Raw genomic sequence first — 27,669 nt, forward strand, 5'->3', positions numbered from 1 at the left:
GCTGACTACATTTGTTCGTGCTTCTGAGAAGCGTCTCTGGTACGCGTAACGAAATTGGGGGCCATTTGTGTGTCTGTGACGAGCGATGGGTGGAATGTAGATGTGTTTCATCGCGATTGTACACCTGTGTAACTTCGTGTACACAAACAAGTACTTAAATGAGGTAAATCTGCATGGAATGAGCTTTCAGAAAATATAAAGATCATGTTTGTGTGAAATGTGCACATAAGTGAATATTGTTGTCAAAAGTCTAAAATCTACTGCTATAGCAGCAAACATAAAACGTAAGACTGTTTTTACGTCGGTAGACGTGGTCGTGTTTTCCAATGATTATACTTCCAACAAAAAGAGTAGTCCGTATGAAAGAATGTTATTCGTGATTTTGTTATAATAATTTATTGTATCCTCATTGTTTTAACGCAAGTAAAATATCACCATGTAAATTACGTATGCGTCAGACAATACGCAAGACGGATGTTTTGACTGAGCAATTTAGTCAGGCATCAGTTACCTCCAATTAATGACACGCTGACCCAGTCACTTCTACGCGAGACGGTTCGCGCAGTTTTGAAGAAAGTAAACATGTTTCAACACAATAACAAACAGGTGTGCATTGGAGTGCATCGAAAGCTGCATATATATATTATGAATCTACGATGAATTAGCGTTCAGAAAAAAAGGAATGTAGGTTTCTGAAAAATATGTACATTGGTGAAATTCTCTGTTAAACATCGTCAATTTTTGCTCAAATTTTGCACATTTTTGTCATTTTTTGACAATTTAATTTCCTCTTTTTATGCTTTCATTCACGTCATCCAATAACTGGACCATCAGTCAACAACTGTAGCAATTTTTGTTTAATTATTTTCATAAATAACACATTTAGACGCATTTTTGTGTGACATGCAGCATTTCTCTTGCTGTGATCAGGCAGTCATGCATATGAGCGACCCCCTCTCTGGTAGTCACTTGTACACGTAACGGGAAACCGTCTCGCGTACACATTATGTCCTCTACTGTTTACCGAGGAAGTATAATCCAAAATATAACATGTTACATTTCAGTTTGGACAACTTTCTAAATGGCATTGTGTATACATAGTTTTCTGAACTCCTTTTCTTATTACAAAGAGTGAACAGATTCAATTGGGCTAATGATATCTGAGTAGTTGTGGAGGGATTGGGATAGAGAACTTTCACAATGTTCCATATTTTGGATTAGTAGCCATTTTCTAAATTTAGAATGGCCACTGCCTTTGTATCAATAGTGAACTTCAAAATTTCAATGGGCCGTCTGTCATGCTAATGTGCAAAATGGCCCAGCCTTTCCCAATCATTGGTTGTGTCCCTTGCTATCATTATACCACTGTCAAACTATTCAATGGCAAGTTCACTTATGTGGTTTTGACATTGATCTGGATTGATAAAGACTATTTAACCAATTCAACTGAGTTGGGGTTTTTTTTCCATTCCTAGGTATGTGGGGATTGGGAAAAGCAGGGGCCATGGGCCATTTTGCACTTAAGAATAAAAAATGGCCCATCAGAATTTTGAAGTTTACTGTCAATACAATACATTCTAATTTCAGAATATGACTGTTGATCCAGAAAATCCATTGTCATTGTTCTCCATCCCAACCCCAGTATATGTATTTGTTTTGAATGTTAGTATTATATTTCAGAGGGAAATTGAGTTGTACAACCAGGAGGCCAACTGTTTCAACATCAGAGAAAAAACATACCATGACCAAGTTGTTAAGATTATGTAAGTTCTTGATAAAGAATATAGCCTTTGATTCTGAGGTTTCACCAGTAACATACCCTTGAATGAAGTCATTTTATGTCCTATGACCATCAAGAAAAACAATCATTGACATAGCACACTTGTTTATATCAAACCATCCAAAAAACACATAGGAAACACTCATTGTCAGGAAGTGTATTTTGTAAATCTCTCAAGTGATTGTAAGATAAGGGGCACTGGGGTTGCACTGGTTAATGCAATTAATTGACACGTCACAGATCCAATGTCTAACTCTAAAGCCCATTTCTGTCGATGCAGAAAAGTTGCTAAAAGCAGCATTAAAAGCAACTCATCATCGTTTGTGAGATAGGTTCTTGATTTCAGTGAATCATGCCTAGTTATCCTTCGATCTGAAATATGTATTAACTCACAAGTCTATTAAAGTTTGAAACTTTCATTGTTAAGTGTTGGTACATGTAGATTATCTGGTCTTACTAGGGGAAAGAATATAAACTCATGATATACAGTTGCTATATTAGAATAAGATTCATACTGCAGCAATAGTAAAATTGTATGGTATTATTAGTATTATAATTTTTCATAACGGTGCTTAGTGTCATGGAACTGCACTCATTCGAGTTTGTGGATTATTCTATTAGAACTAGCTATTTTGAGAACTGCATGTTTATGTTGCAGAGAGAGAGGGAAGCCAACAAACCGTATATTCACTTACACTGACAATGACAAGTTCTCCCATGAAGAGGAGGTAGAGATTCATTTTGAAAATGTTTATGAAGTTCATCAAATAGATACTGTCATATTTAAAAGGTCATGAATTTTCCTGATTATCTGATAATTTTGACCATTAATAATAAGTGACATTGCATATTGCAGTTACATGCACAGAGAATGATATGATCAGTAATCTGCATGTGAAGGGTCAAAACGAACCCCGAGGTTTAATTGTGAGATTCAAGGTTTGAACTAACTCCATCAGGAAGCTGGAATATTACTGAGTGTAAGTTTAAACAAAGCACATTATCTGATCACTTTGTAATTTGTATACTCACATGGGAGCTGATAATCAAAAACAAATCTATGTTGACTAACTTTGGTGTTTGTGTGTACACCTTGGTTATTGAGTCTGTCACAATACTTATACCGTTACATTGTACTCACATCATTATTTAGTCATTATGTGAGAGCAGATTGCCTGATATTTCATAACACTGTGGAAAGCCCCTTCATTTGATAGTTGGATCTACAATTTGGTGTATTACTTCCCTTGTGTCAAGGCCGTGCAGTTCATGACCACCTCCCCGTCAGAGAAATCTACCATTCTTGCTGAGAAGATGTCTCATGTCCGACAACGAAGGGTCGGAGGTCGACAGCTCAAAGAAAGGTGATCATTATCATGATTATATGTATGAACATGGATTACCCTGATGATGTCGATTCAATTCCTTTCTTTAGAGTTACATATTTTTATAATGTTTCATTTCATGGGCTTCATGCAGTGTTGGTAACCTGAAAGATTTTGTTTGCAGAGAAGTAGGCTTTGTCCCCAAAATCAATGTGGTAGACCCATCACCATCAGATGATATGAGGAGGAGGAACCACATTGAGGCTCCCCCAATGGAGGTGATGTACATCATGGGGGACCTCAGTCCCAGAGAGAGGTGTGTAGGAAATTGTTATTTATGCGGTGAAGGTTGCTAGTGTATATGTGGAGACTGCCATTGACAGCAAATGACAGAAGCATTGTTCACATTGTAAGTGCAGTAGTTGCCAGTTCATAAAGGGACATGTAGCAGGAAATATGAAAACCGTTACCTACAGTGAGTGTCCCATGGGTAGCCATGTGGTTAAAGTGTCAGGTTGTCACGCAAAGGGCCTGGTTTGATTCCCAGCATAGGCACAGTATACAGGCCATTCTTGGTGTCTGGAATATTGCTAAGATTGTATGGGCAAAAAATGTTACTAACTTCTCTCACTCTAAACTATCCTGTTCAAAAGTACATAGGACTTAGAACTTGGAGCAAGGAAAGTTCCTTTATGACAGTTTTACCCTGTGAACTTGGGCATACACATGGTATATGTTAAAATGCAGCTATTGATCTGCATTATGGGTTTCACACATGCTTTGTTAACCTGTGAAGATAAGAGTTAAAACTGGACTTGAGAAACCCATGCTTGTCATAGGTGGAGACTGACAGGAATAGGCGGTCAGGACTACTATATTGGTTGATGTATCCTAAATATGTAAATCTATGATATAAAAATGATGGATTTTCTCATCCTGGCTTGATTATATTTAGAATCTTACTTCATAAAGCTAAAATATTGCTGCATTCAACAAGTATTTTTGTTTCAGGGCAGCTCATGAGACTGACGAGTACATCTTGTGTATGTTACAAATTGATGCTAATGGTGTCCTGAGCATCCGGCCAGACTTCAACAGAGGACGAAAACCATATCTGATAGAAACAGCCTCCGTGGGAAGAGGTACATTTTTTATCACTCACTCTTTGATTCTGGGATTACTGATACAGTTGTATATGGTGTTGATATTGAGCGTTGTGTCCTATCCCACAAACTTTTGTTTGGTGGTTTTGAATTTGATTCACAACTGGTTATGTTTCAATGTTTATCAGGACCATAATGGTTTGTGGGGGTTTAGCTGAAGTAATAAGCATCGTATACTTGTCTCTCCTCCTGCTTTCCTCCAAGCTTAAGCTGACATACTTTACTGTGACTGAAATACTGTTCAAAGCCATGTTGAACCCCACTGACTCACTCACTTTTGAATTTGCTGACACGTGAGGCACTACAAACCATTGCATGTTTTGGCATGCACACAATAAACCAGTGATTGTATACTGAACAACACAAAAAATGCAAGTTTCGAAAAAATGAATTCTCATTAATGTAAGCTTTTATGTTTATATATTCTATGTAAAAAATTGACAAAAAGACACAGTTGTGTTTCTTGTGTTGTTCAATATATATTTAGATCAAGTTTCTATGTGTGTCAGCACCCTAGTTTTTCTCTGAGTTTCATCAAGGTGATGAACTTCCAAGGTTTGCATCACATCAGACTTTCTCCTACATCAAGCTACCATTCTGTGATATTAGATCACAATAATTATCCTCTTCAGCCATGAAATATGTATGTTTTTGTGCCTGCCACCAGATTTGTTCCCATATTTGGTGACACAAGTGGCCCGTTGGTGCTTAATTTGATGTGTAGAGTTGTGTCCCTTGTGCACATCAGTAACCTATGATTGTCAGATGTAAATCAGGTTCACACGATTCTCTTTCATAATACCATAATTGTTATACATATTTGAGACCTGCAACTCTTTGTGCTTTCATCCCATGGTAAGCTGATGCATTTTAAGCGGTATGTCACCCATTGGTGGTGGAGGAGGGTAGGGTAGTCCAGTGGCTAGAGCATTCACTCATCATGCACAAGACCTGAATTCAATTCCCCACAGGGGCACAATGTATGAAGTCCATTTCCCACCGTAATATTGATGGAATATTTCTACAAGCAGAGTTACACCAATTCTTCTTAAATCATGGATTCCACTGGTGTGCCAAGTTACTGTCTGTATCAATTATGGCCTTCATCCCAGGCTGACCAACGGGAACATGTCATCAGTTCCCAATTGCGCAGATCGATGCTCATGTTGTTGATCACTGGATTGTCTGGTCCAGACTCGATTATTTACAGACCGCTGCCATATAGCTGGAATATTACTGAGTGCGGCGTAAAACTAAACTCACTCACTCACTCACTCATCCCAGGCTGAACCGACTGACCATGAAAGAACTTCCATTGGATCACTGTTTGCATCAGTATTTCGAGCTTGGTTTGCAAAGATTGTGACACTATCAGTGGAAGTTTTGTGTGGAAATATACCTGAAATATTCACTTTGTTTTTCCAGAGGTGTTTGAGTATACAATAGAACACTCATCTAAGCCCATGAATAGGTAAGTGAAATCCATGTAGTAGTTTACTCTGTGGATCTTTAGACATTAAGATATTATCTGCCTTTGAGTCCCACATGGGTGCAATGTGTGAAGCCCATTTGTGGCATGCCCCACTGTGATATTGCTGGAATATCGCTAAAGGCAGTGGAAAACCAAACTCACTGACTCACTCATTCACTGACTCACTCTACCACTGAGTCACCATCTGTCATCAAGGCCTATCATAGTGATGCTGTATCATCACGAGCATCACTTGAGACACTCTGTATCGTTTGCTTAGACATTCTCTATCAACAAAGCACTCTCGATATTTGAGATACTATATATCACCAAAACATGTCACTGAGAGTACTTATCACTGAAGGACATTTCTCAATGATATATAGTATCTCAAATATCACTAATGTCATTTAATTTTTTTTTTCAAAGAAATTAAATTGGTTGAAAAGCCTTGTAAATAAATATATGAATAAGTGGGACAATCAACAAAGTGATCGCTGATGTGATGGTGTAAATCCAGCTGGGTCCATGCAGGAGATAAATGTACTTTAAGTCCCCATGGACCTTCAGTTGTTGATGATCTGTACCCTGTTATATATTGCATTGTGGATAGTTTTAGTTTTACATGCTGGTTTTACGTCTTATTTGTGATTTTCTGGTTCTTTCTAATGTAGTTCATCATGATGTATATATACTGGGTTTATGTGTCATGAATATGTAACTTACTTTGTCACTGAAGTACTGCTTATATGACTAGAAACCTGAACTCACTCACTTAACCCATGTCTTTTCAGACAAGAGCAGGAACGGGAGAGAAAAATGTACAGGGAGGTAAGTTGGTGAAGCGCCATGAACATTTACTTTGTGAATGGAATCTGGTGCACATTAGATTTGTAGCTTTGTTATTGTTTGCGTTTTTGTTATAATTCTTAAATGAAAAATCATGTTTAAGTTTCTTACTGTGTGCCTGTCTTATGTACATTCTACCACAAGTAATGAATGATCCACATGTAGTATCAAGAGAACCCTCCCCTACTGACAGTCTTTTTATGCTTCAATTTTTTGTCATTTGGACCTTGTTATGAGTTGTAGTTTACAAAGGGTGTATGTTTAATAGGTCCTGCATTAGCTTTGGACAAACATATCCACAATTGCTCTCCTCAGAAACTTATACAACAAATGTATCTTGCAGGGATAGTAGATCTACTGATAACTACCAATTTTATTGCCAACTGATCATTGAATCGTCTTAACCGCCATTTGATCATACAATATTAACTTTTCAACTGAAAACAGATTTTCCTGTTGTCTTCCCTGATCATGCCATTGTAAGGAATTAAGTTGAATTCTCTTGAGCTGTCAATGATTTTTATTTGACTTTTACACAATATATGTCTGTCTGCTTTCTAATGGAGTGTAATAGATTTTATTGTCCTGCTAAGGAATTAATAAGCAGCCTGTTTCCTTCATGGCGTAGTGAAAGGAGTTTAATATCTTCCTACCTGGTATGCAGTATTTCATCAAGAAATGTGAACCAATCAGATTTCAGTGTTTTGGCATGTATATATGGTAAATATGTTTATGTATTGCAGGTTTACAGTCGTCACAAGGATTTTTTGGGGGCCTGTGTGGGACTGGAGTTTGAAGTGGTAGGTCACTGAGCATAACTTGCCACCATGAACAAACAATGCAACTGTGTCAGAGTCACATGTTAACCACCTGATGTACATAATGGTGAATGTTAATGGTAGATTCTGAAAATGTTTAAACAGAAGAAAAACACAGCATATGGACAATAGGTAGAGAGATCACATATCATTACTGTCTTTAAAATGGTGAGATAGAGCCCATCTTCACTGCAGTGTAAGAAATCAAGTATGTCAGTTAGACAAAACTGTAACCAGACTGCTGCTACAGTTCCCAAGTTTGATTTGAACCTAACAGTTGATGTGCCTGTGCATCTCTTTGTTTCAAACACCCGATATCACCTCTAATTAATAGTGATTCATAAACATATTCCGATTATATGGTTGGATGCCAGTGTTGACAGAATATGGACAGGATTTTGTTGGTTATATTTAAATACTGATGATTGAACATTCAAATGTCTTTTGTTTTCATTGCTTACAAATGTTTGTATTTTTTATTTTCCTTGTGGATGGCTTGATGTTTGTGTGTTTTGCAGCCTCCTAAGGATGCATTGAGACTGGTGGTATTCGGAGAGATTGGTGAGACATGTCACTTTAGTCTGTGTATTTATCCAACTTGCTGAGCTGCACCTGCTTTCTCAGGCATTTTTTTGTGCCTGTATTTTCTTTAGATGTTTATACATAGATGGATATTTGAACATATAAATTCGGGTTTCTGTACCTAGTAACCATAGGTTTACCTTACCTAGTTACCACAGGGTTACCATATATAGTAACTAGAGGGTTACCATACCTAATTACCACAGGGTTACCATACCTAATTACCACAGGGTTACCATACCGAGTTACCACAGGGTTTCCATATCTTGTAACCATAGGGTTACCAAACCTAGTTACCATACCTGGTTACCATAGGGTTACCATGCCTAATTACCACTGAGTTACCATACCTAGTTACTGTAAGGTTACTATACTTAGTTACCACAGGATTTCCATATCTTGTAATCATAGGGTTACCATACCTAGCTACCATACAGTTACCATACCTGGTTACCATAGGGTTACCATGCCTAATCACCACCGGGTTAGCATACCTAGTTACCATAGGGTTACTATACCTAGTTACCACAGGGTTTTCATATCTAGTAACTATAGGGTTACCATACCTAGTTACCATGCAGTTACCATACCTGGTTACCATAGGGATACCCTGCCTAGTTACCACTGGGTTGCCATACCGAGGTACCACTGGGTTACCATACCTAGGTAACACTGGGTTACCATCCCTTGTTGCCATAGGGTTACCATGCCTTGTTGCCATAGGATTATCTTACCAAGGTACCATCGGGTTACCATACCTAGTTACCATCAGGTTACCACACTTAATTACCATCGAGTTACTATACCAAGTTACTATCAGGTTACCATATCTAGTTACCATGGGGTTACCATACCTAGTGACCATAGGGTTATCATATCTAGTTGCCATAGGGTTATCATACCTAGTAACTATGGGGTTACCATACCTAGTTACCACAGGGTTATCATACCTAGTTGCCATAGGATTACCATACCTAGTAACTATAGGGTTACCATACCTAGTTGCCATAGGGTTATTTATACCTAGTAACTATAGGGTTACCATACCTAGTTACCATAGGGTTATCATACCTAGGAACTATAGGGTTACCATACCTAGTTACCATAGGGTTATCATACCTAGTTGCCATAGGATTGCCATACCTAGTAACTATAGGGTTACCATACCTAGTTGCCATAGGATTGCCATACCTAGTAACTATAGGGTTACCATACCTAGTTGCCATAGGATTGCCATACCTAGTAACTATAGGGTTACCATACCTAGTTATCATTTGGTTACTATACCTAGTTGCCATAGGAACTCCATAGTGTTACCATGCCTAGTAACCATGGGTTACCATACCTAGTTGCCATAGGAATACCATAGTGTTACCATGCCTAGTTACCACAGGGTTTCCACATTGGTTGAAGCATGCCTCCAGAAACGTTTGCTGCTGTTAGAGACATTTATCAAATATTTGGGGTGGCCAGCCCACCTCTTCGGTGGGTTGTCAATATGGCCAGATTGGGTGCTTTGTTGTTCAGAGTATTCCTTGTCTGCTCAAACTGACATAATTACAGGCCAGTCATAATGCTGGAATTGTGCATGGTGTGTGCAACATTAAACACCACTGAAAAAGTCTTTGAAAGCCATTTAGAAACTGGCATATATATATATATCAAGGGTGAAAATTTATGGATATCAACTTCTGTAATGTGAGGCACAGAATGTTTTGGGTTATATTCTCACTATAGCTACACCGTTTCAGTTCGATGCATTGAAAAATCGAAAGTGACACCTTTGTTTGGTTTTTTGATAACCATGATCATTATTTTGATTTGATACTTGAATACCTATTCAAATTATTTCCACACATCTTGTACATAAGTTTGAATCAACATTCGTCAGTACAACCGCTGAATAAGGCAAAAGCCTTAAATGTGATGGTTGATGCAGAGCTAATTATCCAATGAGAGGTGTTGTTGGTATACAACGTTAAGTTGATGATTGATTTCATGCTAAAACTGCTGACTTAGTTAAATGATATCTGATGGTTTGCTTGTATGAAGAATCAAATTGAAAACATCCAGTCGAGGGTGCAGTATTGAAAATCGAATGGTATCGAGTCATTGCAGCCCTAAGTCTCACCTGGCACAGAAGTAAGAATTAGAATATGCTCTGAAAATTTATGTTCTTCATATTACAAAAGACAAATGACATCCATAGGTTTTCCTTGTTTAACAAAAGACACAAAACAGACATTAAGTTTGCCAAATCTATCCCAGACATCTGGAAGTGTGATCCTGCTTTTCAGAGTCAGCCCGAGACTTTGAATTTGACGATATCTATTTACATTTCTTTGTGGATTTGCCAAAACGTGAGTTTCTAACCTCTTTTATCTCCATTAGTCAGTGTATTTGACAGTATTTAAGAGACTTTTGAATTCTTAGTGAAATACAATAAATTGCTCAATAAATGACGTTTACATCTCAGTAAATCCAACTTCAATATCAGCGATGAAGAAGAATACTCCTTTCGTAAATAATTTGATGTATAACATAGTCACATATTCAATATTTACCGTAAGTGAATATAGCATTATGTTTGACCATACCTGAACTCACCTGAACACATTTAGACACTTGAACATATCTGACCTCACACAAGCACACCTGAGCACTTTTAAACACACCTGAACACATTTAGACACACCTGAACATATTTGACCACAAACAAGCACATCAGAACACATTTAGACTCACCTGAACATATTTGGCCTCACACAAGCACACCTGAACACATTTAAACTCACCTGAATATATTTATGCATATGTGTACATGTTGCCTATGACTGGACCTATTTGTTGCCATTTCTACACATTAATGACATTATTAGTGTAAATTATCTCTTATCAACTCTGTTTACATTTGAGGGGTGGCGAGGTTGCCTGCTGGAAAAAGCTATTTGTCATGCTAAAGACATGGGGTTGTTTCCCACTCATGGACACAATGTGTGAGGTCCATTTCAGGTGTCCCTACCATGATGTTGCTGGAATATTGCTGAGATCAGCATAAAACTCACCCACTAAATAACACCTTTGAACACATCAGACCACACTTTAATACATTAGGCATGTGTTGACACATAGACACCGATTAACTCATCAAGCATTTTGTTACGGTCAAGAATTTACCATGACAAACTATGTAAGAAATCTCCTTGTGAAGCAGCAAAACAGAACAAAGGCAAGTCATAAACGTTCAAATTGTATTATTATGCAACAAGAGCAAGGTATACAAAGTCACAAGTCAATTTAACAATACTGATTTCAAATACAATATAAGTGAGACAAAATCTAAGGCAATGGGTCACAAAATATATTTTGGTGTGAGAGAGAATCAACTATGCAGAATGTAAACACAGCGATCGGTCTGACAACGGATGATGTAAATAAGGCGTTGATGATTGTTGGCGATGTAACTCCAGTAAATATGAATGAGTGTTCCCCGCAACACGGCAACCAGCCTTTTTATAAATATACAATCATTTTCCGAATGTTCGGGCACATACAAACATTGTCAACACTGTGGAATGCCCTTGAATATGTCTCCCGGAAGTAAACACATAGAAAACTAGGAGCAGATAAATTCCGGAAAACCAGATGCTAAAAGTGCTGACCATCTATTAAACAAAATGTGACCCATCATAATTATTATTCAAAACACTAAACGTTGTGACCCAAATAATAATTATTACTGAATTAATACAGAAAATACACACTTGTAACAATCTCTTAACGCATCAGACACCCATTAACACATCAAGCATCTGTTAACACCTCAGACACCCATTAACATATCAAGCACCTGTTAACACATCAGACACCCATTAACACATCAAGCATCTGTTACCACCTCAGACACCCATTAACACATCAAGCATCTGTTAACACCTCAGACACCCATTAACATATCAAGCCTCTGTTAACAGATCAGGCACACATTAACACATCAAGCATATGTTAACACATCAGGCACTTTTAAGACATTGGACACCTATTGACACCTGATGTGTGTTAATAGATTGGACAGCTGACCGGTTCCAGCCTCTGTCTTGGGTTACACAGACCTGCAGCTCCAAGGTGGAAGGCATTGTATGTATAGCTTTCTATACTTTGGTGGCAATGTACATGTGTCAAGTAACTGTTATCAATCTAGAACAATTTTTAATTAATTCCAGTGTTTGAGAAATCATTGTGCCCTCTGTTGCTAGATGGGTTATTGGTTGAATCCCAGCAGACATAGGTAGATTGTATCTTTTGAGCATTCTGTGTTAGAATCAATACCTCACCGATCCATTAAGATAGCAGTAGAAGATGCTGAGGACCTGTACTGTCAGGACTCCCCATGTGGTTGTACTGATCAGGTCTGCCTGGGGTCTGAAAGTCATACCTATAGGACCATGGTTCTAACTTGACAGGTTCTTGTGAGTGTTCATTGAAACAGCTAATACATTGACCTTTTTCATTTCAGGACAATGTAGCACATTTCAGCTTCCCTTTCAACTTTGAGCTGTTCTACAAGAATGAGTCTGTCAAACAGGAGGACAAAGGTGAGAAGATGGGAGAGCATCAGTTGCACATACAGTAAATCAGATCTTTCACTGCTGATACCTCTCTGTCTGAAAATGTGATGAATTTTGCCATCAGGTGAATAAAGAGCAACTTTGACTGCCCAGTCTGAGGGAAGGATGTGTGGGTTCTTTATCTCAGGTCAGATTCTGAAACTAATCACTTAGTTTTCACCTTCATTGCAATTTATTTATCTTGACAAACTGTGAAGACCATAAACCATATACCCTTGGAAAAACATGTCTAAATTTTTCACTCCCTGATGCCACGAATATTGGAGACTTGAGTAGCTGATCATCAGTTACAAACTCTTAAGATCTTACAGAGGGGATATTGTGTCAGTTATTGTGTCAGCAGTGAAAGATTTGATTTGTATAAGATAATCTGTACACTGGTAGTTAAATTGTGATGGGCTCTTTGATGAGTCTCTAGCAAGGATATTAACCGAAGATGAAATGCTGTAAAACTGAATGTATTTAACATTTCATTGCATCCAAATATATACAAACTCATAGGAACAAATGAGGGAACACCTGAAAGTTTCTTCACACGATTTGCATTGCACTGTGGGGACGTTTTGGAAAACAATAAAGGAACACTTGTACTTTCAGGTGCACCCTTATACATTTCCTTGAGTATTATTTTTAAACTTATCCAATCTCACGTTATCTCACATTGTGCAGCTTTCTTCTTGTTCTCCGATCATGTGTAGAACATGCTTTAAGCTAAACTGAATCAAAACTTGTTGGCCTCTGACCACCCGACCTCTGCCCCTACCCTGATATCAACACCTGTCAATCATCATTAAGTTTGTGCAGCATGCTCAGCCGCTCAATGTGCCTGTCATTCTCTTTTTTGTTGCTACACCGTGTGGATGTGTGTATGCTCTGTCTATTGTTACTATTTTACATCATGGGGAATCGTCTTCCCTTATTATATCAGACAAGTGGCTGACAGGTATCATCGGAGGTTTCCGAGGGTCCTTCTTCATCTCTACATTTGAAGCGAGATCTTGCTACCAGCTCGCCGTTCATTACCATCCCTGGATGAAGAGACTCATTCAAGTGTAGGTCTACAGTTTGATTTTAAGCCTACGATAACTCGGGCAAGCTGTGGGATGCTGTTTCACCAAATAACACACGTGTTGACATTTATCTGCTTCCACTTTCTGGTCCAAATTGCAGATGATCATGCGTATTCAATTGGGCCAGTAACAATTGTGGAATGGGAAGTGTATGCAATGTGAAGTGGAATTTGATTGTACTTTACAAACAGTGATTTTGGGTTATGGATTCACTTCAGTGCGTCGCTCTCCCACATTCCAGAACGCTGCTTTGGTCAGACCCAGCAATGTGAGCCAGTACGTTGTTTACCCCAAGTCCGAGCTTACTCTTGCAGTGCCCAAGTCCGAGCTTACTCTTGCAGTGCCCAAGTCAGGGCTTACTCTTGCAGTGCCCAAGTCAGGGCTTACTCTTGCAGTGCCCAAGTCAGGGCTTACTCTTGCAGTGCCCAAGTCCGAGCTTACTCTTGCAGTGCCCAAGTCAGAGCTTACTCTTGCAGTGCCCAAGTCAGAGCTTACTCTTGCAGTGCCCAAGTCAGGGCTTACTCTTGCAGTGCCCAAGTCAGGGCTTACTCTTGCAGTGCCCAAGTCAGGGCTTACTCTTGCAGTGCCCAAGTCAGGGCTTACTCTTGCAGTGCCCAAGTCAGGGCTTACTCACAGGGTTCCTGGGAATGGAACATATACAAAGTAAAGAAGACAGGTTCTTATTTATTACATAGAGTAACAGTTCTTACATCGTTATCTAGCTGAAATGAGCAGATGATGAGAGGTATATATACATGGATTGTTTTAACAACGAGCAGATTAACATGAACAACAACACAGAGTGCCCGGATCAGCACTTAATCATAGAGTGCATGGTTCAGTCCGGTGCTTTAGTGATGAGATGCGGCCCTGCCATTTGGTTATGGACCATTCCAGTGCGCTACTTACCTCTGCAGCGTCAGCTTACGTCGGGACAGGTATCTGTTTGCAGAGCGCTGTGTGCTCGCAATTCTGTGCTTTTATTCAGTACACCGCTTACTACGGATTCAGCGCTTTGTTAGAGCACAGCTTGTCCCAGGTTCAGCGCTAACTCACAGCATGGCGGTATCATGCTTACTCATAGGGTTCCCGGTTCCACGCTTACAGTGTGCTGGTTCGAGACTTCTTAACAGCATTACCAGTTTGGCCCTTACATACAGTACTCACACTTTTTTGCATCATGGTATGGTTCAGTGCTTCCTCACAGCTTTCAATGTTTGACCCCTCTTCACAGTGCCTACATATACCCCACCTGCTTCATCATATTTTCAACTCACTTGGTGATTCAGTGCTTCCTTATGGAAGATGCAACATCTCATTGCACTTGCACTGTCTCAACCCAGAACGCTTTGTCAGTGGCAGAAGCTCTGGGTCTTCTGACCTCTGCGCAAAGCTTCAGCTTTGGCCATTACAACTGTTCCTAGCTCTCAACATCAGAGTGGGCGAGCAGGCAGCTTTGATCTCTCTTCTCCTGGAGCTACATCCTTATCTCTGATGATGGACATATGAGTTGAACATTTGCGGACACATTTGTTTAGAGCCGTTTAGCCCGTCTTACTACCTGTATGTACCTTACTACCCTCACGGATAGGGGGAGCTCACCCACTCGATCAACAAGTGTCAGGGCAGTCTCTCACAGATCATGCTTGTCACATCACCATTCTAGAGCTGAGAGTGGTAATTCTGTCCATAGTCCATTGGTCAGATTTTCTTAGAGCGTTGTCTCTCATGATCCAATCGGATAATACAGCAGTCGTGTGGTGCATCAACTGGATGGGGTTGGATGGGCTCTCTCCTCAACTTCTGTGGTGGACACAACAGTTTTTCAACCTGGTGGATTCACTCGGAATAACAGTATGGACCAATCATGTTCAAGGGTTGAAGAATGTCATTGCAGACTTGCTGTCCTGGTCGAGTCATCCTTCCCCGACAGAGTGGAAACTTCATCCACAGGTATTCAGGATGTATTGTCTTCCGGTAATGACTGACAGTGGACCTGTTCACCACCAGTTTCAATCATCAGTTGCCTCAATTTGTGTCTCCACTTCCAGATCCGTTGGCCTGGGGACAGGATGCTCTAGCCATTCTATGGGATGGCCTCAATGCTCACGCCTTTCCACAAGTGACTCTTCTTCCATGCATACTTCTCAAGCTGCGCACGACCAAGAGGATGACACTGCTTTTGTTCGCGCCCTTTTGGCCAGTCAGAAGTTGGTTTGTTGACCTGCAAAACCTAGCCAAACCCCTTCCCGTGCCACATCCTGTGCCACTTCCTGCTCAACAAGAGACCTACTAGTTCATCCTCACTCTGATCAGCTCTACGGCTGTCTGCTCACACTTCATCTTCACATCTGGCACATCGTTATTGGTCATTAGTAGCCAAAGGGTATTCCAAGAGGATCCCTACTGCCATTACCACAGTGCATTGCACCTACACTCAGTCTTTATACAATGATAAGTGGAAGAATTTTGAAAGTTATTGTAGAACCAAGGGCATTACATCTCATCATCACTATGGCTTCACTCCAGAGGGTAGCGGAATACCTGCAGCATCTGAGAATCTCCAAGAAGCTTAAAGGTTCTACTTTGTTGACCTACTTGGCTGCCCTCAATACCATTATTGTGGTGGTTACAGGCGTGAAGATCTCCACGGTACCTGAGCTCCAGTCTCTCCTGAGATCCTATGTGTTCACTGACCAGTCATGGAAGTTCTGAGCCCCAGTTGGGATCTTTCTGTCATTCTTACTCATTCGATGTCAGCCGATTATGAACCATTGGAAGATAAAGACTTGGAGCATATCACCTTTAAGACCTGTTCTTTCTCGTCTTGGCTACTGCACCTCGCATTTCTGAGTTGCACACTTTAGACGTCTCTAGGGTTCGTTTTGAAGTCCACTCATGTGAAAGTGTTTCTTGGCTTGAAGTGGCATTTCCTCTCCAGGAACCAGTTGCCAGGTCAGCTGGATCGCATGTTTACGATTCCATTGCCATCTACAATTGTGGGTCCAGATGACATTGAAGATTTCAGGACTGCTGCAGGCTACGCATGAGGCTCTTCCTTCTGTTGTCCACAGCCTCCACTGCAGAAGTCTCTCGTACTATAGTAGCATTCTGGATGAGGTCTACCATCCCGTGCGCATACCAGTTTGTGAGTCTCCCTCCACCGTCGACGGCAACACTTCTTGAGACACAAGAGCTTGCCTCTACTATAGCACAGGAAATGTTCTGCTTCACAGGAAATGTTCTCTCCAGAGCATTATGGAGAGATGTTGTTGGATGGTTGCGTCTCATTACCACTGTGATGTCTCCATAGCAGATGTGGAAGGCCTTCATCAGTTTGGCCCTTTGGTCCTGGCACAGCAGTTGTCATCGATCTGCCTTTGCAGATGAAGCAATCCTCCTTCGTATAGGCTTGCTCTGTACATAATATAAGATATCGATGTTATCCATATCTCAGTACATTCTTGTATGAGCTAGATGGTTCTCACCTGGGGAAGTAGGGCGTGTTTTCAGTGTCATACTGGAGGTGAGCCAGACTGTGGGACCAGTCTTGTATTACATGCAGAGATAATCGACCCGTACTTTCCGAGCAATTACGTCAGTGAAGTGTTGATTTCTGATTACCTGTATGGTTTTTGAAGCATTCTGCTCCTGAGTCCTTTCTCACCTTTGATAAATTAGGAAGATTGGTACTGAATGTTAAATCACTTTCATCACTTTCCAGCGTGTCTGTAGGGGGTAGTTTCAAAGCAGCCATATCACTGGGGCAGCAGGGTTTACTTGCCAAGCTACATCCTTTTGCTTGTCAAAAATTGTGGCTGAAAACCACATTAACTCGGGAGTGCCCACTCCCTCGAGTTTTGTGCAGTGTAGGCCAAGGGGTTATCTGAAGCAACCCATCACGAGTATGGAGTTAACATACCAAGAGTTGATGCTTCTCCTTCCCTCCTCGTGTCATACATACAAATTGTAAATTTATATACCTATCCTATCTTAAGTGATGGATGCCCACCTAACCTGCCCCCGCATCACAGATTACAGAAGGCTCCAAGATGGCATGCTGCATGAGCTAAATGATGTTTGACAAGTGTTGATATCAGGGAAGGAGCGAGGTCGGGTGGTCAGAGGCCAACAAGTTTTGATTCAACTTAGCTTGAAGCACGTTCCACACATGGTCACAAACAAGAAGAGAGCTGCATAATGTGAGATAACGTGAGATAGGATAAGTATATAAACATATAATTTATGGTAAAAATCTTCAATTTTATCACCAGCTTTCCCTTAAGCATGCAATATAGTTTGCTAGACATGTCTGCTGGACAGTGGTAACTCTCATTATCTTGAAGTCTCAATATGAACTTACTGAAGTTTTAAGGGTAGAGACGCGTTGAAACAAGCATTCTACCGCTGACTTACTGATGATGTTACAGACCAAATACCGAACTTCCCCATTGTGTTGGTGGAGGTCCTGTCCCTAGATTCATGGCATCGGTTTCGCACTGAAGGCTACACCTATCTTCAGGTTCCCTGCAAACCAGGTGTGTACAGCATTTCTAACCCTATAGCATTCTGAGTCTGTGATGAGCAGGTCCTCCAAATCCATACCAGAGGCTTGGCTCACTGGATGATGATGATGATGATGATGATGATGATGATGATGATGATGATGATGGTGGTGGTGATGTGATGATGATGATGATGATGATGATGGTGATGATGATGATGATGATGATGATGATACATATTTCAATTTAGTAGGAAAAGTGCTTTTATACAGTATGTACCATGATGTATACCATGTCTGTTTATTGATATCACATATATTTTGAAATGGTAGCCATTTGAAATTAAAGATGACCACTGGAAAAGTTTGCATACTGGCAACATAATCTTTGTTTATCTGTCATTAATTTTGATGGTTTTAGGCCAAGATTCTTCCTTGAGTTATGTTTCTTCTGAGACCAATTCCTATATATCCATCTTTTATATGCGATCTGTCCAACAGGGTTAAAGCCCACACTTCCACCTTGCTCTTTGTGCTCTGAATCAGATATCTCATCGTTACAGGTGTATACCATGAAACCAGTCACTGTTGGCGGCCAGTCGGCCAGTCTATCTCGGCCCAACTCCGCAGATTCTTCATCGGGGGCTCTCCAGAACTGGAGGATCCCACGTATGCAGCAGTCCCCAGTACATTTGATGTGAGTTGATGATGTCAGCATGTACAAAGTGGTCATGTATTATTATCTGCTCTGGCACATAAATGTTGTTTTCTGATTGGCTAAGCACTCTTCTATTATTTTCAGTGTACTCACTTACAAGCAAGGTACATTTTAGTGTACTCCACTACCAATGGCAACTCATTTTATGCTTCGTGGTAGTACTTCTTTACCTCAAATAGCATTGAATCACTCATGATGCATGGAAATTACCGATGTTTCGCGAAATTAAATCGATGGCTGGGAGATAACTCTAAATCTGTTTTTCTTGTCTCATCTGCAAAATCTACTGGTGGCCTTGCATTTCAACACATAAATTTTGACAAAATATTCAAGTGTAGTCCCTGTGAATATTAAGGTGAATTACACTGCTGTGACTTTAACGAGACAATACCTGCGGGGAAAATCAGCAAGATGCAAGAATCAAATTGTTTGATTCACACAGGTTGTCTCAAGTGTACGAACTGATAATCCATGAACAAACAGTTCAAACTTGACATTGAGATTTTCGGTAAGATAAATACGTTGTTCACTGGTTTCCTTTGGGCCTGAGGGTACCACAACCCATCCCCACTTGTGACCAGTGAAAAACTTATGTTATTGTTCACACTGTAAACATGATGTTTATCTTCATATGATTCACATTTTATGAGACGTGAACATTGTTCATGAATGTTGTGTGAAAAATTGAGAAAAATGTGAAATATGCATTGATTAGATCCCAAACTGGTTGTGATTTTATAGTTTGTAAGAAACTAATTACTGCATTCAGTCAGAAAACAATTTTCTTACAGATGGTTCCAAACCATGTTAAACAAATGAGATCTGTGATTACACGATGCCATTTAGAAAGTGGTCAAATGCAACATATGTCATATTTGGGATTTCACTTTCTTAGTAAAGTACAAATTCTAGTACTTTTTTCGGTTGAGTCCCATCCGGGATTCGAAGGGTGCGGGTTCGAATCCCGGATGGGACTCAACCGAAAAAAGTACTAGAATTTGTACTTTACTAAGAAAGTGAAATCCCAAATATGACATATGTTGCATTTGACCACTTTCTAAATGGCATCGTGTAATCATAGCTTTCGGCCGTGGGAGCCATGCCAATTTACACTCATCAGAGGGGTACACAAAGTACGCAGTCTAAACTACCAGTTGTCCGACTTTCATTTTTTGTGGAAGTCGCGGTGGCTGAGCGGGCTAGGCGGCTGACTTTGTGTGCTGGCGATTAGGTGCCTGACTCTGAGGGTGCGGGTTCGAATCCCGGATGGGACTCAACCGAAAAAAGTACTAGAATTTGTACTTTACTAAGAAAGTGAAATCCCAAATATGACATATGTTGCAAATGAGATCTGGGAAGTAGTATGTTATATCAGACATTGGTCTGCAGCATGGAGTTGCCAGTTACAAACCTGAAAAAAAAACCTCACACATTTCTCGACCATAGAAGTGTGAAAACCAGACTGTCTGGTCCAGATTCAAATATTTATATGTGTGCTTTATATAGTTAAACAATCATAGCACCCTGATTGTGTATGTCAGTAACATTTTCATGCTAGAGGCCCTCCACAATGTGGTGAACATCTCAGACCATCTGAAGTCAGGACATGATTTATAGAAAACGTTATTTGTACTTTTTCGTTCTCATTGTATTCATGTCTGTCCAACTGGAAATGACTTTCAAGAACCTAAGTGTTGAAGTGTCTGTAATATCACCTCCCCCATCTCCTCTGACTGGATGCCTGTTCAGTTATAGACAACCGACTTTATGTTCAGCCCTCCTTGCTCAGTGTTGAATATAATTACATCAATAACTTTCAGCCAGTTGGTTACATCATTAACCTTCAGCCAGTTGGTAACCTCAGTAGCTCTTTGCCTGTTGGTTACATCAGTAACTGTCTTACTGTTGGTTACATCAGTAGCTCTCTGCCTGTTAGTTGTATCAGTGACTCTCTGCCTGGTATTTACTTCAGTAACTCTCTGTCTGTTGGTTACATCAGTAAGTCTCAGCCTACTGGTTACATCATTAACTCTCTGCATGTTGGTTACATCAGTAACTCTCTGTCTGCTGGTTACATTAGTAACTCTTTGTTGGTTACATTAGTAACTCTCTGTTGGTTACATTAGTAACTCTTTGACTGTTGGTAATATCAGTAACTCTCTATCTGTTGGGTATATTAGTAACTCTTTGACTGTTGGTTACATCAGTAACGCCCTGCCTGCTGGTTACATCAGTAAGTCTCTGCCTGTTGGTTACCCAGTAAGTCTCTGCCTGTTGGTTACATCAGTAACGCTCTGCCTGCTGGTTACATCAGTAAGTCTCTGCCTGTTGGTTACATCAGTAAGTCTCTGCCTGTTGGTTACTAATTTTTTCACATTTCAGGGAAGTCATCTGAGCAAGTTTGGATTTCACACAGAGACGTCAGGCAGCTTGACGTACCGCTTAAACGTTGTCATGCAGTCCAGGTAAGTGCCTTGGGGGCTCACTTAGACACATTCTCATCTGTTGAAGGCTGCTTGTCACTTTGTCATCTGTGTGTGCACAACATCATCAATCTGGTGTCTTGTGACAGCATTGTATTCACATATTGGAAGCAGAAAGAAGACAGGTCAGTGGGTTTATGGTATGACTGAGTGATGTACATTTAGGTGTGTGAGGATACAGGTGCCTCACCATACGATACGTGTGTTGATACTGAGGTCACGATATGATATGTATCGCAATATGGCATTTTCAACATTTTGTGAATAACAAGGAGCCGTTACCTTGATGGGAAGTTGTCTGATGGTGAAACCATAGTACACTAAAAACCTGTAAACAACTAATCCATGTCATTTCTGTAATTGGTAGAGATTAATAGAGAAAGGACTCACAAGTTTCCTGTTTTTTGTAAAACATGCAAGAGACAAAAGTGTTATGAGTCAAAATAGTAATCATTATGTGTGAAAAAACAACAAGGCTACATAAAATCATATGAATCGTGTATTGTATTGTGCAAAGCTTGACAACGATGCACCAGTGCGTTGGTGAATCATGACACCACTCATGTACATATAATAAATGTGTCCTGGGGAGGTTAAGGAGGCGATTCGTTGGCATTAAGTGGCACTTACATGACCTTAGTATAATGACTGTGTCAAAGGAAAGTAGAAGCAGATGATTCCATGTGTTCAAGTTACATGCATGTGACCTCAGTATCATATATGTGTCAGAGGAAGGTAGAGGTAGATGATTCAGTGTGTTCAAGTTACATGCATGTGACCTAAGTGTCATATATGTGTCAGAGGAAGGTAGAGGTAGATGATTCAGTGTGTTCAAGTTACATGCATGTGACCTGAGTGTCATATATGTGTCAGAGGAAGGTAGAGGTAGATGATTCCATGTGTTCAAGTTACATGCATGTGACCTCAGTATCATATATGTGTCAGAGGAAGGTAGAGGTAGATGATTCCATGTGTTCAAGTTACATGCATGTGACTTCTGTGTCATATATGTGTCAGAGGAAGGTAGAGGTAGATGATTCCATGTGTTCAAGTTACATGCACATGACCTTTGTGTCATATATGTGTCAGAGGAAGGTAGAGGTAGATGATTCCATGTGTTCAAGTTACATGCATGTGACCTCAGTGTCATATATGTGTCAGAGGAAGGTAGAGGTAGATGATTCAGTGTGTTCAAGTTACATGCACGTGACCTTTGTGTCATATATGTGTCAGAGGAAGGTAGAGGTAGATGATTCCATGTATTCAAGTTACATGCATGTGACCTCAGTGTCATATATATGTCAGAGGAAGGTAGAGGTAGATGATTCCATGTGTTCAAGTTACATGCACGTGACCTCAGTATATGTGTCAGAGGAAGGTAGAGGTAGATGATTCCATGTGTTCAAGTTACATGCATGTGACCTCAGTGTCATATATATGTCAGAGGAAGGTAGAGGTAGATGATTCCATGTGTTCAAGTTACATGCATGTGACCTCAGTATATGTGTCAGAGGAAGGTAGAGGTAGATGATTCAGTGTGTTCAAGTTACATGCATGTGACCTCAGTGTCATATATATGTCAGAGGAATTTAGAGGTAGATGATTCCATGTGTTCAAGTTACATGCATGTGACCTCAGTGTCATATATATGTCAGAGGAAGGTAGAGGTAGATGATTCCATGTGTTCAAGTTACATGCATGTGACCTCAGTATATGTGTCAGAGGAAGGTAGAGGTAGATGATTCAGTGTGTTCAAGTTACATGCATGTGACCTCAGTGTCATATATATGTCAGAGGAAGGTAGAGGTAGATGATTCAGTGTGTTCAAGTTACATGCATGTGACCTTTGTGTCATATATGTGTCAGAGGAAGGTAGAGGTAGATGATTCCATGTGTTCAAGTTACATGCATGTGACCTCAGTGTCATATATATGTCAGAGGAAGGTAGAGGTAGATGATTCCATGTGTTCAAGTTACATGCACGTGACCTTTGTGTCATATATGTGTCAGAGGAAGGTAGAGGTAGATGATTCCATGTGTTCAAGTTACATGCATGTGACCTCAGTGTCATATATATGTCAGAGGAAGGTAGAGGTAGATGATTCCATGTGTTCAAGTTACATGCATGTGACCTCAGTATATGTGTCAGAGGAAGGTAGAGGTAGATGATTCAGTGTGTTCAAGTTACATGCATGTGACCTCAGTGTCATATATATGTCAGAGGAATTTAGAGGTAGATGATTCCATGTGTTCAAGTTACATGCATGTGACCTCAGTGTCATATATATGTCAGAGGAATTTAGAGGTAGATCATTCCATGTGTTCAAGTTACATGCATGTGACCTTTGTGTCATATATGTGTCAGAGGAAGGTAGAGGTAGATGATTCCATGTGTTCAAGTTACATGCATGTGACCTCAATGTCATATATATGTCAGAGGAGGGTAGAGGTAGATGATTCCATGTGTTCAAGTTACATGCACGTGACCTCAGTGTCATATATGTGTCAGAGGAAGATAGAGGTAGATCATTCCATGTGTTCAAGTTACATGCATGTGACCTCAGTGTCATATATATGTCAGAGGAAGGTAGAGGTAGATGATTCCATGTGTTCAAGTTACATGCACGTGACCTCAGTGTCATATATGTGTCAGAGGAAGATAGAGGTAGATGATTCCATGTGTTCAAGTTACATGCATGTGACCTCAATGTCATATATGTGTCAGAGGAAGGTAGAGGTAGATGATTCCATGTGTTCAAGTTACATGCACGTGACCTCAGTGTCATATATATGTCAGAGGAAGGTAGAGGTAGATGATTCAGTGTTTTCAAGTTACATGCATGTGACCTCAGTATCATATATGTGTCAGAGGAAGGTAGAGGTAGATGATTCAGTGTGTTCAAGTTACGTGCATGTGACCTCTGTGTCATATATGTGTCAGAGGAAGGTAGAGGTGTCCTGGGGAGGTTAAGGAGGCGATTCGTTGGCATTAAGTGGCATTTACATGACCTTAGTATTATGACTGTGTCAAAGGTAAGTAGAAGCAGATGATTCCATGTGTTCAAGTTACATGCATGTGACCTCAGTATCATATATGTGTCAGAGGAAGGTAGAGGTAGATGATTCAGTGTTTTCAAGTTACATGCATGTGACCTCAGTATATGTGTCAGAGGAAGGTAGAGGTAAATGATTCAGTGTGTTCAAGTTACATGCATGTGACCTAAGTGTCATATATGTGTCAGAAAAAGGTTTTATATAGTTTTTCACTATTAACAACATACACTTAGGATATCTTGTAGCTCTACAAGTCCACATATGGCAGGGATAATTTTGTGTTTCATAATGACCAACATTTGTAATGTCCCACACTCAGAAAACGGTTTGGTGGCTTCAGTTTGGTGCATCCTTGCAGCATGACCCCTCACTCACTCTGTACTAAATTACTCTCTCACTCCTTGAGATAAGGTGCTATTTCCTCAGATGATGTATTTGAATACTTTACAGAGCCTTTATGGAGAGGAAGTCCAACAAGAGATCGGTAGGATCCCTCCTTGACAACTTGGGGTATGTGTCTACCTTAATTTCATTTTGAATGTATCGTTGAGATTATTTCACCAAACTTGTCTAGTATTGACAATAGGTATCTTTGCAAGGACATGTCATCAATGAAATTTGGCACATGTTTGTCTCATAACTAGTTCACTGCTGTTTTCTATTTTGCAGAATCACAGCCATGCAAGCCAACATTTCTAGTGTGATTGGTGAGTGTTGCTGTGATCCATGGTAAACATCTGCCGTAAACTGGGACACTTAACAAGGTTTTTGTGGGCGAAGTTGGTAATGAGGCAGACACAGATTTGCTGAAGGCCAGCTGACATGTATAATAGATAAGGCCAGTGTGCGAAATAACCACTTGCCCAATAGACCATGGCTAGCAAAGATATACTCGGGCTAGTAAATCTATACAATCAATGGCCCAACTGACTTTTCATGAGGTATTTTTTTCAGTCAGACCATTAAATCTCCACAGTCACTGTCCTCACTGGCTAGTGAATTTTCATGGGCCATTTTGTAAAAATACATCATTCTCTTGGACTTGTTAAGCCATAATACCCTTTCAAATCATGCTAAATTATGTCCTCATAAATGATGGTATTTTACCCTTAAGTAATTTTCTACATTCAAATTTCGGGCAAGTGAATCTTCTTGTGGGCTAGTAACTTTGTGACTCAGCTAGCCCAACTGGCAAGCACAGTTTGGAAAGTATTTCACACACTGGATAAGGCTGATACTATTGCACCACAGGAACAGAATTGAAGCAGGACAGTTTCCATAGTTCTCCCGCTGTATAAATTCCCTTTACAGTTAGTTTTGCCAGAATTAATTCTCTGTATTGTGTGGCTGTAGTGTCCGTTCCTGGCAGGAATAGTATTGCTGTTGATAGACAAGTTTTGACCAGAGCTGGTATGATTTTTTCTCCATTAGATGCCTTCAAGAAAGCCAGGATGAAGATGATGAATGCCCGACACAATGCTGAGAGAGAGCTGCTGCGGGATACCAAGGAACTATGAATAATAGTGGGTATTCACTATCTGGACTAAGCTGCTACCTAATCAGGCACCTGTTCCAAAAAGGGATCATAGTGTTATGACTATCATTAGTCTATGTTAAAGTATGGGAGTTATAATTGCCTTAGGGTATGATTGCTTTGAGGAACAGAGCCCAGAACAGTAGACTATGTGACATGTGCAGCATGTGCATGGTCACATCACACAGACAGTACAAGTGTCTTTGTACTCAGCAAAAACCTACTGTTATAACACTTATGTAGAGAGACTTTACACAAAGCAGTCATGGAGACTTTAGTGAACTGAGGTCAACAAATTACCTCGAGACACAATGGAAGCATTCTTATGGAATAATGTCTTGAAGATCGGGGAAATGATGGTTTCTTTTGAAGTTTCGCTTTGAAGAGCTTCTTAAAATATGTCATGTCTGATGTATATTTACAAGGATCATGTGATTCTCCTTTGATACAATGAACTATTTGTTACGTTTTTATCTTGAGGATTGTGAAAAGCTAAAGCATGTCTAAACTTGACAAGATGAGGCAGAAAATTTAGACAAATCGGATATTTTTAGATACCACTTATCACAGTTTGGAACCAGGACATCTATTCTTTTTGCACAAGTCATTGACTTTGTGTCTATTAAAAACCTGGTGTTATACAGAGAGACAGAGATTTGAGGTGTCAGTTGGGAAAAGGATGACTTCCTAACAGATGTGTCTAATACAATGATAAATGTATAAATTCAAGTAGGAATTTCAGAAAATGAAACATACTTTCAAGACATGTCATGGTGTTCATAATATTTGGCATACTGAGTTTATAATGAACTTTAGAAAACAATTCTGGTCAGTGTAGCTCAAAAGAAATGATTAGATTCAAACCTGTAAGATAACACTGATTTTCTCATGCCTTAATACTCAGACAGCTTCATTATATTTTTGTTGCTGTAATGCAAAACATAACAAAAATTCAATGTGAGTTTTCAGGGTATGGAAGATTTTATTCTTATGTTTTCATTGCAATTCAGTTTCTCCATAGATGAAGTCAGTTCCCTCAGGTGATAAATGCAGCTTGCAGCTTGGTGCACACAAGTGTATATCAACTACATGGATCAGATTCTGTAGGGATTAGTATTGGTCATGTGTTGGTTGTCAAGGCAACCAAATGCATGAAGTGGTCAGGCATCAAGACTTGGTTGACTTCATACCTCGATTGTGTGGATTATTGATCATGACATCAATACATTAATGTGACACAAGAAGTGTATCTACCACACTAATCAGGGTAGACCAGGTCCTGGTTTTGCCCAAATGTACCTGTCCGTCCATCTTATTTTTGTATATAAGTATTATGTACAGAAGTGTATTGTTGATATGGAATAAAATGTTTTTTTGTAAAAGCTTGGGTTGTGTGATGACCAATGGATTGTTCTTTACTGATAAATGTGACAATACATGAGTCTTTAAAACCTCTAAGCCTAGTGCAACAAATCTCTCTGACCTCAGTTCAGCATGTCTCTCTAACCCCAGTGTAGCATATCTCCCTGACCTCAGTTCAGCATGTCTCCCTAACCCCAGTGTAGCACATCTCCCTGACCTCAGTTCAGCATGTCTCTCTAACCCCAGTGTAGCACATCTCCCTGACCTCAGTTCAGCATGTCTCTCTAACCCCAGTGTAGCACATCTCCCTGACCTCAGTTCAGCATGT

General features: G+C 40.0%; 1 protein-coding gene across 2 annotated transcripts in view; it reads left to right on the top strand.

Moving 5' to 3' along the window:
* The window catches only part of LOC137284871 (tectonic-like complex member MKS1), a 33,044-nt gene extending 5,683 nt beyond the window's left edge, over window positions 1-27,361 (top strand). Inside the window, exons 3-21 of one of the 2 annotated variants that reach the window (XM_067816907.1) lie at window positions 1,681-1,763; window positions 2,439-2,508; window positions 3,038-3,144; window positions 3,290-3,421; window positions 4,117-4,247; window positions 5,694-5,739; window positions 6,534-6,570; window positions 7,332-7,388; window positions 7,925-7,967; window positions 10,286-10,348; window positions 12,055-12,125; window positions 12,505-12,583; window positions 18,117-18,224; window positions 18,754-18,887; window positions 21,291-21,373; window positions 24,896-24,955; window positions 25,115-25,152; window positions 25,877-25,968; window positions 26,990-27,361. In XM_067816907.1, coding sequence (XP_067673008.1) covers window positions 1,681-1,763; window positions 2,439-2,508; window positions 3,038-3,144; window positions 3,290-3,421; window positions 4,117-4,247; window positions 5,694-5,739; window positions 6,534-6,570; window positions 7,332-7,388; window positions 7,925-7,967; window positions 10,286-10,348; window positions 12,055-12,125; window positions 12,505-12,583; window positions 18,117-18,224; window positions 18,754-18,887; window positions 21,291-21,373; window positions 24,896-24,955; window positions 25,115-25,152; window positions 25,877-25,962 — 1,428 coding nt within the window. In that variant the 3' untranslated portion in view covers window positions 25,963-25,968; window positions 26,990-27,361. Of the gene's footprint in view, window positions 1-1,680; window positions 1,764-2,438; window positions 2,509-3,037; window positions 3,145-3,289; window positions 3,422-4,116; window positions 4,248-5,693; window positions 5,740-6,533; window positions 6,571-7,331; window positions 7,389-7,924; window positions 7,968-10,285; window positions 10,349-12,054; window positions 12,126-12,504; window positions 12,584-18,116; window positions 18,225-18,753; window positions 18,888-21,290; window positions 21,374-24,895; window positions 24,956-25,114; window positions 25,153-25,876 lie in introns of both variants that reach the window. The other variant, XM_067816899.1, reaches the window with a different exon arrangement.
* The last annotated feature ends 308 nt before the right edge of the window (window positions 27,362-27,669 follow it).

The sequence above is a fragment of the Haliotis asinina genome, chromosome 1 (assembly GCF_037392515.1).
Source record: "Haliotis asinina isolate JCU_RB_2024 chromosome 1, JCU_Hal_asi_v2, whole genome shotgun sequence".
In the NCBI taxonomy this organism is placed as follows: Eukaryota; Metazoa; Mollusca; class Gastropoda; order Lepetellida; family Haliotidae; genus Haliotis; species Haliotis asinina.